Source organism: Triticum aestivum, chromosome 7B (assembly GCF_018294505.1).
Source record: "Triticum aestivum cultivar Chinese Spring chromosome 7B, IWGSC CS RefSeq v2.1, whole genome shotgun sequence".
NCBI classification, from domain to species: Eukaryota; Viridiplantae; Streptophyta; class Magnoliopsida; order Poales; family Poaceae; genus Triticum; species Triticum aestivum.
The window spans coordinates 697180880-697197215 of NC_057813.1; the positions used below are offsets into that span (position 1 = coordinate 697180880).

At 44.2% G+C, this 16336-nt stretch overlaps 1 protein-coding gene across 1 annotated transcript; it reads left to right on the top strand.

The window, feature by feature from the left end:
• The first annotated feature begins 658 nt into the window (after positions 1 to 658).
• On the top strand, positions 659 to 15547 carry LOC123155898 (lysosomal Pro-X carboxypeptidase-like). Its single transcript, XM_044574051.1, has one exon. It carries the CDS (start codon positions 9914 to 9916, stop codon positions 10505 to 10507), a length of 594 nt encoding a protein of 197 aa, XP_044429986.1. The 5' UTR covers positions 659 to 9913; the 3' UTR covers positions 10508 to 15547.
• The last annotated feature ends 789 nt before the right edge of the window (positions 15548 to 16336 follow it).

Sequence of the window (16336 nt, forward strand, 5' to 3'; positions counted from 1 at the left end):
TGTTCACCATATGCAAAAAATTAGATCAAGCATTTTGTGAACATCGCTCTACTCAATTGGTTGCTCTACCTTTTCACCTCCAGTGCCATGTCATGACTGTGTAATGGGGCTACCCAAGCACATCATGCTCCGAATTGAACTTCTCCTTCCATCACGGCCTCCTGTGAAGAAACCAAGCAGCTCCACACAGTCATCCCGTATGTCCTCCTCCTCTCGGCAAGAAGAGACCCGCGCCGCCTCTGTTCCTCTGAGTCTGGTCACCCTGCAACCTGAAGTTGCGTCGTCCCCCGACACGGTAATCTCCATCCGACCACACACGCACGGCGAAGCCGCCTCATCCGGCCACCCGCGACTGCCGTTCTCTGTTGCTTCTTCACGCAGCACGCCCCCGCCGATGATGCTAGCAGACCGTTCTCCCTGCTCGGCTGCTAGCATCGGGTTTGCCGCCGGGAAGGGGTCACACCTCGGTTCATATTTTTTTTAAGCGAAGGTTCATTATTGTTTATGGGCCGCATTTGGAACTACATACAGTCGGGTATTGTCAGTTGGGCCGAGCCGGTCTGGTTAGAGAACGGAGCAACACACACATGGAGGATCGACGCTGTCCGTTAGATCTGCCCCCACGCGAGCTCTGCACCGACACGTGGAGAAGGCACGCACGGCACGGTGCCGCGTCCAACCCGCTCGAGAAAACCCTCGCCGCCGCACTCTCACGGGCTCACTCATCATTAGTTTAAGTGTGAGGCCGCCGCGTGCGCCGCCGGCGGAGGCGGCCACTCCGCCCGTCCCGCTCGCCGCTGCCGATGACCGCACCACCTGAGACCGCGGCCACCCGGCAAAAACGGCGGCGATGAGGAGGCCCGGCCCTTGGCGCAGACCCGCGCTCCCGAGCGGCGGCAGCGTCGGATCCCTCCGCGCCGCGGGGCCAGCCCTCCCGTCCGCGCCGCGCCGCGACTCCGCCGGCTTGGAGGCCCGTGCTCGGGCAGCCGCCGCGAGTCGTCGGCGCCGGATGCGGTGGCGGGGCCTCCGGGGACCGCGTGGCGAGGGACCGTCGCGGCTTCCGGTCGTGGGTTACGGCGACGCCAAGCCGTAGATCTGAGCCGCCGTCTCCGCTTCGTTTCCTCCGTGTTTCGATCCGGTACCTCCACCCCTCACCACCTCTCTCCCTCTCGCCCGCTCGCCGCGCGAGCGTGTGTGTGTGCATGTGCAAGTGCAGTGCTCGGTTTGGTCGGTCGCTGGCTCCAGATCTCACCTCTACGGGGGCCGCCTCCTCCGAGCAGTTGGTCCGTTGGGCGCTGGGAAACCTTAGGGGGTAGGGACGGACCCAGCGATGCGAGGAACCGAGCGGTGGCGGTGCAGAATCTTTGAAAGTACTCCGGTGACCAGGTGGTGATCGACGGAAATTTTGGTTTTGTACGCCGGGGATCACCACCGGCACCACTGACCAGTGGCGGAGCTTTACAAACAAACATTGGATGCTTGTCAGCATCATCATCTTCCTACAGACCGAGGGTTTGATCGGTTGCTGGTTCCAGATCCCACCTCCACGGGAGCCGCCTCCTCCGACCAGTTGGTCCGTTGGGTGCTGGGAACCCATAGGGGGTAGGGACGGACCTAGCGATGCGAGGAATGGAGCAGTGGCTTGTCAGAATCTTTGCAAATACCCTGGAGTCTGGATATTGGTATATCCAAAACATCTTATACTCCCTCCGTTCCTAAATATAAGTCTTTTTAGAGATTACAATACAGACTACATACGGAGCAAAATGGGTGAATCTACATTCTAAAATGCGTCTATATACACCGTATGTAGTTCTTATTGAAATCTCTAAAATCCCCTCACAATCATCATCATCATCATGATCATCTCCCTTGCTGTCACAATCAGCTTGGTCCTCTTTGGTTCAGAGGATTCTACAAAAGAAAGAGAGGAATATGTGATAGTCCTAAAGAATTCCTTTGAATCAAAGAGCCCCCCAACTTGTTGCTGCTGCTGTTGTTGGTGGTGCAAGCTAGTGCGAAGTTCATATGAACTTCCTTTGAATCAAAGAGGCCCTAAGGCTGTCGCACCTTTTGTTTGTGAATGATGCATGGCTTTATGATCAACCGGGCCTGGGCCATTCTTGCTAGGGCGATGATGATTGACCATGGCTGAAATAGTGTGTCTTTGAGCAATCGAGGCACCTGTGGGTATCAACTTGGATCCTCCCTCTTGTCTCTAGAATCCTTTTTGATCATGTGATACTGATGGCTCTGTCCTTGGACGGTCATTCTTCTTGAGTGACAACCAGGGCAGCTCCACAGTATAAACTGGTTGATCTGGTTATAGCAGATGATGTGGGTAGGTTATATGATTGAGCAAAGGCGAATCTGAGCCCACTATGCAATAAGCTCCATTGTTTATATCTGTCTTGTGTAAAGATTTCTTCTCTATACCTTCATTGCATAAGTTTTGCTTGACCTTTTTTTGTTCGCCGTTGCTCCTTAATTTAATCGGGTTAAGAGTAAGTTGCACTTTGTTATGTTAAGAAGACTTGCTCCCAACAAATTATCGGTTGAATGGCTTGTTTTAATCAGTTGTCATACTATCACTTCTATTTTTCTGCAAGTTACCAGTTGCAGCTATTTGTTCTTACATGCTACAAATAATAATGCAACTGGATTGTTTTGGAGAGAATGCTGGACTTTTCATGTAAAGAGTGACCGAGGCAGAATGTCACATGTTACTGTTTGTAGCCATAAGCAATTTTTCAACTGCTTTGATTAAGTTGCTAGGTTAATCTGAGCCATTGAGCGGTCATTTTCTTTTGTTTTCTTTAGTTTGTTCTGAAGCTTTCCCCAATTCTGTCTGTGGCCACTACATTTTTTTGGATCATCCACCAGACTAAATGTAGCTGAACTTCAAAGGATGTGTGTTTTGTTAGTGTCTTAACTTGTTTCCTTGCTAAGTCTTCTAGGTTATGTTGTTCTGGTGCTGCCTTCTTTATACATATATTTTTTGCATCGCTTTGTCTTGCACTCTTCTTGGCAAGCTTATAACAATGATGACCTTTGTCCATTTAGACATAGCAACGCGCGCTCTGCACTTGACATGTGGAGAAGGCACGCTGTCTCAAAAAAAAGTGGAGAAGGCACGCATGGTACCGCTCGACAAAACCCTCGCCGTCGCACTCTCTCACATGCTCACTAATCATTAGTTTTAAGTGTGAGACCACTGTGGCCACTTGGAAAATGGTGGCGATGAGGAGGCGCGACCACTCAAAAAACAGTGGCGATGAGGAGGCCCGGCCCTTGTCGGCGACCTGTCCCTCTGAACGGCGGCAACGTTGGATCTTTGCCTCGCGGGGCCAGCTCACCCTTCTGCTCCGTGCCACGAAGCCGCCGGCACGGCGGCCCTTGCGCTGGGCAGCTGCTGCGGCATCGTCGGTGTCAAGTGCGACGGTGGGGGTTGTGGGGACCGCGGGGCGGGGGACTGGCATAATTTCCTATTGTGGGTTCTGACGACATCAAGCTGTAGATCTGAGCCGCCGCCATGTCCACTTCATTTCTTCCATGTTTCGATTTGGTAACCCACCCCACTTCCTCCCCCTCGCTCGCTGTGCAATGTGAGCGCGTCCATTTATAAGGAGGTGCTTATGTGTTCTACATGTGCGAGTCTCGGCGTTTTGGTGAAGGTGGAGCTGTGCAAGTGTTTGGTTGGTCGCTGGTTCCAGATCCCACCTCTATGGGGGCTGCCTCTGTTGGATGCTGGGAAATCTTAGGGGGTAGGGACGGACCCAGCCAGTGATGGCACTGCCACAACCTTTGCAAGTAATTTGGCGACCACCACTGTCAGTGGCTTAGCTTTGCCAATAAATATTGGAACCTCGTCAGCATCATTATCTTGGTCGCTGTCTCAATCACCTTGGTACTCTTTGGTTCACAGGATTCTAGAAATGTGGGAATATGAAGGAATATGTGATAGAATCATCCAAAATTCCTTTGAATCAAAGAGGCCTCAAACTTGCTGGTGGTGGTGGTGGTGATGCTGGTGCTGGTGCAAGCTCCTCTCTCTCTACTGCAAAGTTCCTATGAGCTTCCTTTGATCAAAGAGGCCCTAAGCTGTCACACTTCTTGTTTGTGTATGGTGCATGGCTTTATGATTAACCTCAGTGTCTGGTTGCTGAACTGTGCCGTGCTGAATGGACTTTCCATTTTGACAAGTCTGCTAGAGTTGCTCTTAGCTGGCGTGGGGCTATGATGATTAATTATGGCTGATATAAGCATGCTCTCGAGCAATCGAGGCACTTGCGGGTATTAAGTTGGATCCCCCCTCGTTTCTTTGAGCCATTTTGATCATGTGCTTATTTTAGTGGCTCTGTCCTTGGATGGTCATTTCTGATGGGTGATAACCAGGACAGTCTCACCATTGTAAGAACAGATTGATCTGGTGATGGAGACACTAGTGGAAGGGTCATATGATCGAGCAAAGGTGAACCTGAGCCCATTCAATTGCAGTTCTGGTCTCAAGAACAATGTGCTATGTTGTTGCCGTTCTGTATTTATATTTAGCTCCTATTTGGTTGGCAGGATTTTAAGAACACATTAAAGGGCAGCCTGGTGCATGTAGCTCCTGCTTGCGCAGGGTCTGGGGAAGGGTCGCATCGCTTTGGGTCTATTGTACGCAGCCTTTCACTACATTTCTCTAAAAGGCTGTTTCCAGGACTTGAACCCGTGATCTCATGGTCACAAGGCAGCAGCTTTAGCACTGCACCAAGTCTCCCCTTCATTTTAAGAACACATTGAAGGAAAAAAAAATGAAGGATTCCATTGTTAGGGCAACTCCAACACTTACCCTGAACAGCCGGCTGGGTGGAGGCCATTCTTGCTATGGCGATGATGATTGACCGTGCCTGGAATAAGTGTGCCTTTGAGCAATCGAGGCACCTAGGTATGAAGTTGGATCCCCCCTCTTGTCTCTAGGATCCATTTTGATCTGTGATAGTGATGGCTCTGTCCTTGGATGGTCATTCTTGGTGAGTGATAACCAGGGCAGCTCCACAGTATAAATGGTTGATCTGGTGATAAGAGATGATGGGGGTAGGTTATATGATGGAGCAAAGGCGAATCTGAGCCCACTATGCAATAAGCCCGAACCCCTTTTTATTTGTATTTAAAGGTGTTGCTTATTTATGCTCTAGTGTTTATATCTGTCCTGTGTATAGATTTCTTCTCTTATACCTTTATTGCATAAGTTGTGCTTAATCTAGTCTGGTTAAGAGTAAGTTGCACTTTTTTATATTAAGATGACTTGCTCCCAGCAAATTACCGGTTGAATGGCTTCTTTTAATTAGTTACTCCCTCTGTTCATCAGTACAAGACCTTTTGATAGTTTAATTCGAACTGCCAAAACGTCTTATATTGATGAATAGAGGTAGTATCATACTGTTACTTCTGTTTTCCCGCAAGTTACCAGTTGCAGCTATTTGTTCTCACATGCTACAAATAATAATGCTACTGGATTTTTTAGATTTTTTTTGGAGAGAATGCTGGACTGTTCATGTCAAGAGTGACCGAGGTAGCATGTCAAATGTTCTGTCTGTATCCATAAGCAATTTTTTGACCGCTGTGATTAAGTTGCTGGGTTAATCTGAGCCATTGAGCGGACATTCCCTTTTGTTTCTTTAGTTTGTTCAGAAGCTTTCCCCAATTCTGTCTGTCACCACTGCATTATTTGGGTCATGCACCAGACTAAATGTTGGTGAACTTCGAAGGATGTGTTGTTTTTGTTAGCTTCTTAACTTATTTCCTTGTCAAGTAAGCCTTTGGGGTTATTCTGTTTTGTTGCTGCCTTCCTTGTACATATAGTTTTGGTCTTTTGCATCGCTTTATCTTGCACTCTTCCTGGCAAGCTTATATCAGTGATGACCTTCGTCCATTTAGTCGTAGTATCTATTTGAATAATGAAAATTTGCTACCATTTGGTTATCACCAGATGTTTGTCTGTTGACAAAACATGTTCCAGGAAGGCATTTTGTCTGCTATGTTTTTTTTGAAATAGAATTCTGATTCGGGGCAACGATGATTGACCATTGCTGATATAAGCATGCTCTCGAGCAATCGAGTAAGCTGTGGGTATTAAGTTCGATACTTCCTCGTCACTTGGAGCCATTTCAACCACGACAAGAATTATGGAACGGAGGGAGTATATTTTTTTTGTGGCTGTCCTTGGAAGGTCATCTTGATGAGTGATAACCAGGGCAGCCCCACACTATAGTATATATTTTCCTGGCAAGCTTATATCAGTGATGACCTTCGTCCATTTAGTCATAGTATCTATTTGAATAATGAAAATTTGCTACCATTTGGTTATCACCAGATGTTTGTCTGTTGACAAAACATGGTCCAGGAAGGCATTTTGTCTGCTATGTTTTTTTGAAATAGAATTCTGATTCGGGGCAACGATGATTGACCATTGCTGATATAAGCATGCTCTCGAGCAATCGAGTAAGCTGTGGATATTAAGTTCGACACTTCCTCGTCTCTTGGAGCCATTTCAACCACGACAAGAATTATGGATCGGAGGGAGTATATATTTTTTTGTGGCTGTCCTTGGAAGGTCATCTTGATGAGTGATAACCAGGGCAGCCCCACACTATAAACGGGTTGATCTGGTGATAAGAGATGATGGGGGTAGGTTATATGATCGAGCAAAGGCAAATCTGAGCCCCCTCAAATGCAATTCTAGTGCTCTTTCAGCATAATGTGCTACACTGTTTCTCTTTTTTTATCTGTATTTGAAGGTGTCGCTTATTTATGCAACTGTGTTTATAGCTGTCCTGTGTACATATTTCTTCCCTTATACCTTTATTGCGTAAGTTGTTCTTGCCCTTTTTTCCGTTCTTGCATCTGTCTGCACTATAGTACATCAAGTATCAACAACAACAACAACACACGGAGCCTTTGTTCCCAAACAAGTTGGGGTAGGCTAGAGGTGAAACCCATAAGATCTCGCAACCAACTCATGGCTCTGGCACATGGATAGCAAGCTTCCACGCACCCCTGTCCATAGCTAGCTCTTTGGTGATACTCCAATCCTTCAGGTCTCTCTTAACGGACTCCTTCCATGTCAAGTATCAGCCAAGAAAAATTTGTACTTTGATGCTACATATTCAGTTTTCAACTTAAATGGATTGCTGTGGCCCCCAGCATACTATATTTTGTGGTTGCACACATGCACAGCAAAATACTCCAAATCTGCTGTGGTCTAATGATGCTCTCAGTAGATAGCATATTCTTGGTTGGTTCACCAGTCATCAGATAATTTTGCATGTAGGCATTGCTATTGATGATGTTCCACAAGATTCTGGATCCTCCTAACTGCGAAGGATGTTTGTTTTGTTAGCTTCTTAACTTTCTTTTCCTTGCTAAGCAAGCCTTTGGGGTAATTCTATTTTGTTGCTGCCTTCTTTTTACATATAGTTTTGCATCGCTTTGCTCTGCACTCTTCCTGGCATGCTTATAACAGAGACCTTTGTCCATTAGACATAGTAACTATTTGAATAATCAAAATTCGCTACCATTTGGTCACCACCAGAAGTTTTTTAGTTGACAAAACATGGTCCAGGAAGGTATTTTGTCTGCTATATGTTTTTTGAAATAGAATTCTGATTTGGGGCAATGATGATTGACCAATGCTGATATAAGCATGCTCTTGAGCAATCGAGTAAGCTGTGCGTATTCAGCTGGATCCTCCCTCGTCTCTTGGAGCCGTTTCAACCATGACAAGAATTATGGAACGGAGGGAGTACTAAGAGCAACTGTTAACAGATTTGCTATATTTTTGGTGGCTGTCCTTGGAAGGTCATCTTGATGAGTGATAACCAGGGCAGCTCCACACTATAAACGGGTTGATCTGGTGACAAGAATGAGGTAGGTTATATGATTGAGCAAAGGCAAATCTGAGCCCCCTCAAATGCAATTCTAGTGCTCTTTCAACATAATGTGCTACACTGTTTCTCTTTTTTTATCTGTATTTGAAGGTGTTGCTTATTTATGCAACTGTGTTTATAGCTGTCCTGTGTACATATTTCTTCCCTCGTACCTTTATTGCGTAAGTTGTTCTTGCCCTTTTTTTCGTTCTTACATCTCTCTGCACTATAGTACATCAAGTATCAGCCAAGAAAAATTTGTACTTTGATGCTACATATTCAGTTTTCAACTTAAATGGATTGCTGTGGCCCCCAGCATACTATATTTTGTGGTCGCACACATGCACAGCAAAATACTCCAAATCTGATGTGGTCTAATGATGCTCTATCATGTATTTTAATAAGCATGCCTTAGAGCAAGCTTCTATATCGCCGCCCTTCTCCACGGAAGCATATGTTCAAGTCACAAGCGAGTGTTGGTGGTGCTGTAATTCGTATGGTCAATCAGTGCAACATGCTCCTCATATACTTTTTGGATGCAACTGAGAGTGCATGTGCACATTAAATGCTGTGAATCAAAGCTTGTGTGCCTGGTCAGTAATTTTGATATGTGAGCCCTCGATTGGCTATGTATAATGTGTTGTTCTCTCGCCATGTATGTGTTGAGTGTTGGTTAACAAAATGATAATGTTCAGTGAAATTTTTCAATATCAAACAAATTTGTTTTACAGAGTTTTTTTAGTTCTATTGAATTTCCCATGAGAGTTTTGTATACCGGTACCATTGTGTCTCTTCATGAATGCGGTCCTGCTGGGCAAGCCTGAGAAGCCCTTGTACTAATAGTTTGTGTATCTGAGCAGTTTCTTCCTTTCAACTGCGATGATGTGTGCAATTTCATCTTGATTGTAAAGTAGAGTTTCCTTTCTACTTGAGGTTAGATCGAGGTCAGTAGGCATCAGGAGGATTACATAGCCCAGTATCCTCCCTTGCCACATAATTTTGCAAGCTATTGGTGACCATGAATTTTTACGGGTTCTGTATGCTAAACAATGCTCTCTGTTTAATGCAAGATATTTTGTTTGTATTGTATTGCTATTGCACAAGATTTCTGGTCCTAATTTTGAGGCACTATTTGGTTTTGCTTGACAGTAATTTTGGCGCTTTACATTTCAACTAAAATGCAGGCAGGGCATGTTGTTTGGTCATCTGATCTTTTTCTTCTCTCCTACGGCTACTTGTTCTTTGTTTGTTTCTGATCATTTTGGCTGCTCTCAAGAGATGCTTACCATATTCTCGCTTGGTTCATCAGTGACCTCATCCATTTGGTTTGGTGCCAAAAGAGAAAGGGTCTTCCAACCAAGTTTCATGTTGATCTCATTGGCTCTAGCTTGTAGATATCGCTGCCTGTGGAACATATTTTAGCGTCTCCTAAGTTGGGTTCTAGAGTGGTTGCACTCTGTTATACCAAGGTAGACTTGCTGGCTTGTTTTTAAATGGTTGTCATACCAGCATTGTTTTCTCCTCGCAAATTACCATTTTGTTCTTTCATGCGACATTTTGTTCTTACAGCAAGTATGTTGCATGTTGCTGTCTGTAACCATAAGCAAATTTTTGACTGCTGTGACTGTGATTGGGTTGCTGGGTTTAGCTGAGCCACTGAGGTGATATTTCTTGGAGATGCTCTGCTCCTTCACTTGATGGTCCCAAACATATCGTTGCCGTAAGAGCATCTTTCTTGAAGTCTCGAGTGCCAGTTTGGGTGTTCGACGCCTATGGTCTGTTCTAAGTGCTGCGGTTTGTCGTGTTTCCCGTGACAGGTTTCTTCAATGTTAAGCATCATTTAGCATGTTATTGTTTTCTCAAACCGTCTGTCTTCATCTCTTGGACTTGGTTTGAATAATTATGCACTTTTGGATGTACGTGTGCAGGGCTGCATGCAGGCTGGCTGGCTGGCTGGGAGTGTAGGTTCTCGCACACCAGCGCCTTCTTAAATCCAACACCACATGCCACATGGGCAGGGACGCCGGCGAGCTGCAGAAATGGGGGCCTCCTCCCAGCTCGCCGCCATCCCGGCGCTGCTGTTGCTGCTCCTCATGGCATCCGCGCCCGCACCGGCAGCAGCAGTGAGCCCCTCCAAGCGCCCCACCCATCAGCCTCCCTCTTTCCCCGCAGGAATCTCTACCCTGCGGCAGCGGGCTGCAAGCTCGAGCGGCGGGTACGCCACTGCGGCGAATCCGTACACGGCGCACTACTTCCCGCAGGAGCTGGACCACTTCACCTTCACGCCCAACTCCTCCCGCGTCTTCTCCCAGAAGTACCTCCTCAACGACACCTTCTGGCGGCGGAAGCCCACCGTCGAGCCGCTGTTCGTGTACATGGGTGGCGAGGCCGACATCGAGTGGTTGGCCACCACCACCGGCTTCATGTTCGACATCGCGCCAGAGTTCGGGGCTCTCATCGTCTTCATCGAGGTACCCTTCTTTGCCACATCCTCCGCCATGGCTGATACTTTCAGGTTTCAGCTAATCATCATATCATCGGTGGCCACGCCTTGGTCCAAATTTTGGTTGTCGTGTTGCACACCATTTTGTTTCTAATTAAGCATATTAATAATAATACTATTAAGAGGTAAAGGGCCAACAAATGCATCTATATAGACTAGATCGGTTGAGACACATACGATTATTTTCTGTTAGTTGGATCAAGAACAAAATTCCCGCAAAAAAATCAGAGCAAATTTATCAACTAAATATTTTCCATCCGTACTCCACATTGTTTATAGATGTAAATAATTCTATATAAAGAGTAGAATTCTGAAATATATATAAAAACACATTTCAAAATGTTAAAAAATTCTGAACAATAATTTCGTGTGTACATCCGGACATTCTATCTATCTTCGCACACAAAAATTCGCAAATATATATAAAAAATTTGTGGCATGTATAAAAAGGAAAAAAAAATGTCTCATGAATAGTTGTAATCAAGCACCGAAAATTGTATTTTTTACACAAGCCACAAAAATTGTCCCTTTTCATCGAAACTTTGTGCGTGAACATATAATGTCCGGATGTTCACATGGGGTTTTTTCTCGAATTTTTTGAACTTCTTAAAAATATGTATTTAGACAATGGGTGCAATACACCTATGAACCAAAGTGAATTTCCGCTACATACGGATGTATATAGACATATTTAGAGTGTAGATTCGCTCATTTTACTTCGTATGTTGTTCATATTGAAATCTTTGAAAGGACTTATATTTAGGAATGAAGGGAGTAGGACATTAACTAGCCCAATTCAGGCTTTGATAAGATATAAGATAATAACATGCGGATTATGTTACAGAAATCAAACTAATATAATTGGATTTGTAATATAAATCTCTTTTCTTCACTTATCATTTGATTATTTTTATCTTAACTGCAAATGAAATATTGATTATATAGTTTAAAATTGAAAAAATGTGTGCCTTGCATTTGTTACGGAGGGACCATGCAATAAGTTATTTTAGTCACGCTAAAAACATGGCATACTTACATGACATGGTCGATGAGAGAGAGAGTGAGAGAAGTCTGAAATAACAATTGACGGAGCGATACAAAGAAAAGTTCATGTCTACAAGGTATGCAAGAGTTGGTGGTAGCTAGGAAGATAATACAGATAATGTTTTCACAATTATCGTTAAATATGAACACATTACATTAGTAGACATGGAACAAAGGAAATTAGAGTAAGGCAGCATGTGTGGAAGCATGTCGATGCATGTCATATCCCTAATTGAACCTAACTGCAATACCACTAACGACGAGAAAGGGAAGAAAAAAGGCCCAATGATATTATGTTTCGATTATTTCTTATTTAAAGCTCCTCTTCAAGATAAATGTGAGATGCTAAACACCAGCAATTGTCCGATCTACGCGAATTTCATTAGCACAAGATAGTTGGTGGGTACAATTGGTAGATCGGGATGTACGATACCCTGCCTTAGAGGATGAACTAGGGTTCCTAGCTACTATGAATTTGGGGAATTTTCGGGTCTCCCGTGCCCTGCCTTGCTACATATAGCTGGCCAGCTCATACAGTAATTAAACGGTTACAACACAGTGAAGTTTAAAGTGAGAAGTAACTGGCGAGGATCCATCCGAGCCGTTGGATCTCCCTGAACTCCCTCGAGTCATCTTGACCGTTGCTTGACTGAACTTGTGCGCTGTTGGTGGTCTTCAGAACTGTCTTGGTTTCGGTCCTGACAATGCCGCCGCCATAACAACCGCCTTGTCCTCAAGGTGGAATAACTTGTGGCCTGGGAATGTCTTGTTTAAAAATGCCGCATCTTCCCACGTCGCATCGTTTGGCGCCAAACTTTCCCATTGTACCAAGCACTGACCCACAGGTGTTTTGTTCCTTTGTATGACCCTACGATCCAACACCGCCACCGGAATTGTTTTGACATATCCTTCTGCTGTTACTAGTGGAACATGAGGCAGAGGAACCGCTCGATGACCCACATGCTTCTTGAGTTGACTGATGTGGAAAACAGGGTGAATGTGAGTGCTCTCTGGCAGTTGTAATTTGTATGAAACTTCTCCAATTCTCTCCAGAATTTTATACGGTCCATAGAATTTTGACCTCAACTTCAGTGAGCCTCTCAGCCCAAAAGCATTTTGCCTGTAAGGTTGTATCTTAAGATACACCATTTCTCCCACCTCAAATGTTCTTTCAGTCCCGTTCCTATCTGCAAAATACTTAATCCTGCTTTGTGCCTGTTCCAAGTTGGCTTTCAGCTTGTTCATCATGTTTTCCCTTTCCTTTCTGAAACTGTCAATCTTGCTTCTGGAGATAATGTGGTGTCCATAGCAAATTCTCCCACTTGAGGTGGCTTGTAGCCATAGAGAGCTTGAAATGGAGTACACTTGAGAGAAGAATGGTAACTGGTGTTATACCATAGTTCAGCTAATGGCAACCACTTTAACCATTTCTTTGGTTCTTGGAACACTATCCCTCGCAAATAAGCCTCTAGACATTGATTTACTCGTTCTGTCTGGCCATCTGTTTGAGGATGTGAAGCTGTACTGAATCTGATCTGCACCCCAAATGCTGTGAACAATTCCTGGTATAAGTTACTGGTGAAGATAGTGTCTCTGTCCGACACTATGCAGATCGGAAGCCCATGTAACTTGATAACATTATCCATTAAGGCTTCAAATACAGTTATCACTGAGAAAGGATGTGCCAAGGGAATGAAATGGGAGTATTTGGTTAGCCTGTCCACTACTACCAGAATGACCTCTTTGCCTTGAGAATTTGGCAGTGCAGTGATAAAATCCATGGTAATATGTGACCAAGCCATATCAGGAACAGGAAGTGGTTGCAGCAACCCAGGAGGATGGATGTGTTCTACTTTGTTCAATTGGCACACAGGACACTGGCTAATGAATTCTTCTATGTTCTTCTTCATGTTGGGCCAGTAAAATACCTTTTTCATCCTGTAATAAGTTGCTTTACTCCCAGAATGGCCTCCCAATGCCGAGGAATGGAAGGTTTGCAGTAACTGTTGCCTGAATCCTGTGCTGGCTCCTACATAGATTCTGTTTTTGTATTTTAACAGCCCTTTTGTCAAGGAGAACTTGGGATCTGGACCAATATCGGCAGCTACTTTCTGCAGTAATTTATTGCTGTCCTGATCCCCTTGATAGCTTTGTATCACATCCTCCGTCCACTTTGGAACTACAACAGTAACACTGTTGCACTGCATTGCTTGTATTGTCTCTTTCCTAGAAAGTGCATCAGCCACTACATTTTCTTTTCCCTTTTTATACTCAATAGTATAGTCATACTCCAACAATTTCAGCAGCAACTTGTGTTGTACCCCTTCTGTCAACCTCTGAGTTGTCATATATTTCAGTGACTGTTGATCTGTTTTAATGATCAATTTGTTTCCCCACACATAATGTCTCCACTTCTTGATTGCTTCTAGGATGGCCATTGCTTCCTTCTCATAAATGGACTGAGCTGCAGACTTTGGTCCTAAACTTTTACTGAGATAAGCCAGTGGCTTCCCTTTTTGCATAAGAACTGCTCCAATACCTGTGGCACATGCATCAGCTTCAATAGTGAAAGGCACAGTAAAATCTGGCAGTGCTAACACAGGGCAGCTTGTCATTGCTTCCTTTAATTTTTGAAAAGCTTGTTTCTGTGCTATGCCCCACTGAAATGCATCTTTTCTCAACATATCATGCAAAGGTCTACAGATTTTCCCATAATCTTTAACAAATCTTCTGTAATACCCTGTTAGACCCAGGAATCCTCTTAACTTGGTGGCATTTTCTGGTTCTGGCCAATCCAACACATCTCTGATTTTCCCTGGATCCGTGGACACTCCTTGTTCAGAAATCACATGACCCAGATAATTCACTTGATTTGTTGCAAATGTACACTTAGACCTTTTTACATACAACTTATGTTTTTGCAGTGTGGCAAAAGTTCTTTCCAAATGTTCCACATGTTTTTCTAAGGATTTACTGAAAACCAGCATGTCATCAAAGAATACCAATATACATTTCTCCTCCTCTGGTTCATTGATTTCTTCACAAACATTGTTCATCAGCCCTTGGAAAGTACCAGGGCCACTAGACAGACCAAACGGTACCACTGTATATTCATAATGCCCCATATGAGTCTTGAAGGCAGTTTTTGGAATATCTTCAGTGGCCATTCTGATTTGGTGGTAACCTGACCTCAGATCTAACTTAGTGAACACCTTAGCCCCATAGAGCTCATCCAACAAGTCCTCAATTATGGGCATGGGAAATTTATTCTTTATTGTGAGTGCATTTAGCTCTCTGTAGTCCACACACAATCTCCATCCTCCATCTTTCTTTCTGATCATAATTGCAGGAGAAGAGAAGGGACTGAAACTCTCTTGTATTTCTCCCTTTTTAATTAATTGCTTGATAATTTCTTTCATGGCCTGCTTTTGGTAATGAGGCACTCTGTAAGGTCTCAGATTAGGTGGTTTTGCCCCTTCCTGTAACACAATTCTGTGATCACACTCTCTTTTGGGAGGAAGTTCTTGAGACTCTTCAAAAATCTCAGCAAATTTATGGAGGAGTGGTTGTAGAGCTACAGGAGGAGGAGTTTGTTCTGTGTTGTTATCTGATTCCAACTCATGTACTTGGAGGATGTATCCCATAACACCTTTCTTCAGTAACTTTTCCATTCTGGCTGCTGAAATTACACACTTTTTCCTTGGTATTGTATAATCAAACAAGGTGACTGGTTGTCCTTGCTTGGTCAGAACCAACAGCCTTTCCACCAGATCTAAGCAAATGGGACTGTACTGATAAATCCAATCAGCTCCCAATATAATGTCATAGGAGACTAGATCTAACACTTTAAAACTGCTGTGGAAAGTATGACCTTGCACTTTGAAATTTCTGTCTGGAATCTTAGCTACAGAAACTAATTTTCCACCACCTGCCACTGTTACCTTTCTGGGAGACATAGGTTGTTGGAAACAATTACTTTTAATTGCAAATTCTGTGCTCATGAATGTGTCCGATGATCCACTGTCAAACAGAGCTGTTGCTTTCTTTCCATCCACTTCTACTATCAAGGCAAATGTGTTTGCCCCTGTTGTTCCTTCTGTGGCATGTGCAAAAATGTGCATGGCCTGTGTCTTTTTTGGAACAGTCCCTTCTGGTCCTTTTTCTTTGTCTGGAGTATTTGGTGCTGTATGATATATCTGTTCAGGCATAGTGATTTCTTCTGTACTTTCACTATCCTCATCTTCATCCACTTCTTGTAAAATATGCAAGGTTTTCCCAATTTTGCATTTGTGCTGTCTTGTCCATGGTTCTCTACAATACCAACATGCTCTGGCATCTTTAGGAAAGGGACTCACTTGCTTCTCTTGAGCAGGTACTTGTACTTGCAATGGAGGAGGTGTTTGTTTATAAGCAGGTTGATATGATCTGTTTTTATATCCTGTGGAATAGGGCAACTTCCTTGCTGCTGCTGCTTTTTCATAAACCTTTGCATACCAATAAGCTTCTATGATCCCTGTTGGTTTCTGTCCACATACTTCATGCTTTATATCTGGTTTCAATCCTCCAATGAAACAGCTGAGAAGAAAATTTTCCTGTAGACAGGGATGGTCTCTCTTAACTAGAGCTACACAATTTTCAAACTCATCAATGTACTGTGCTACTGATGTGTGCTGTTGAATATTTTTCAGTAACTCCACTGCTTCATGCACACTTGCTTCTGAAAACCTGTCAGCAATCATCTGACAGAATTGTTGCCAAGTGATCATTTGCCATGGAACACATATGTTCTTCAACCAATTTGATGCTCTTCCTTGTAGATGACCAGTAGCTAGATTGACCCATTGGTCATAGGGTGTGCCAGACATGTCAAAGAACTTCT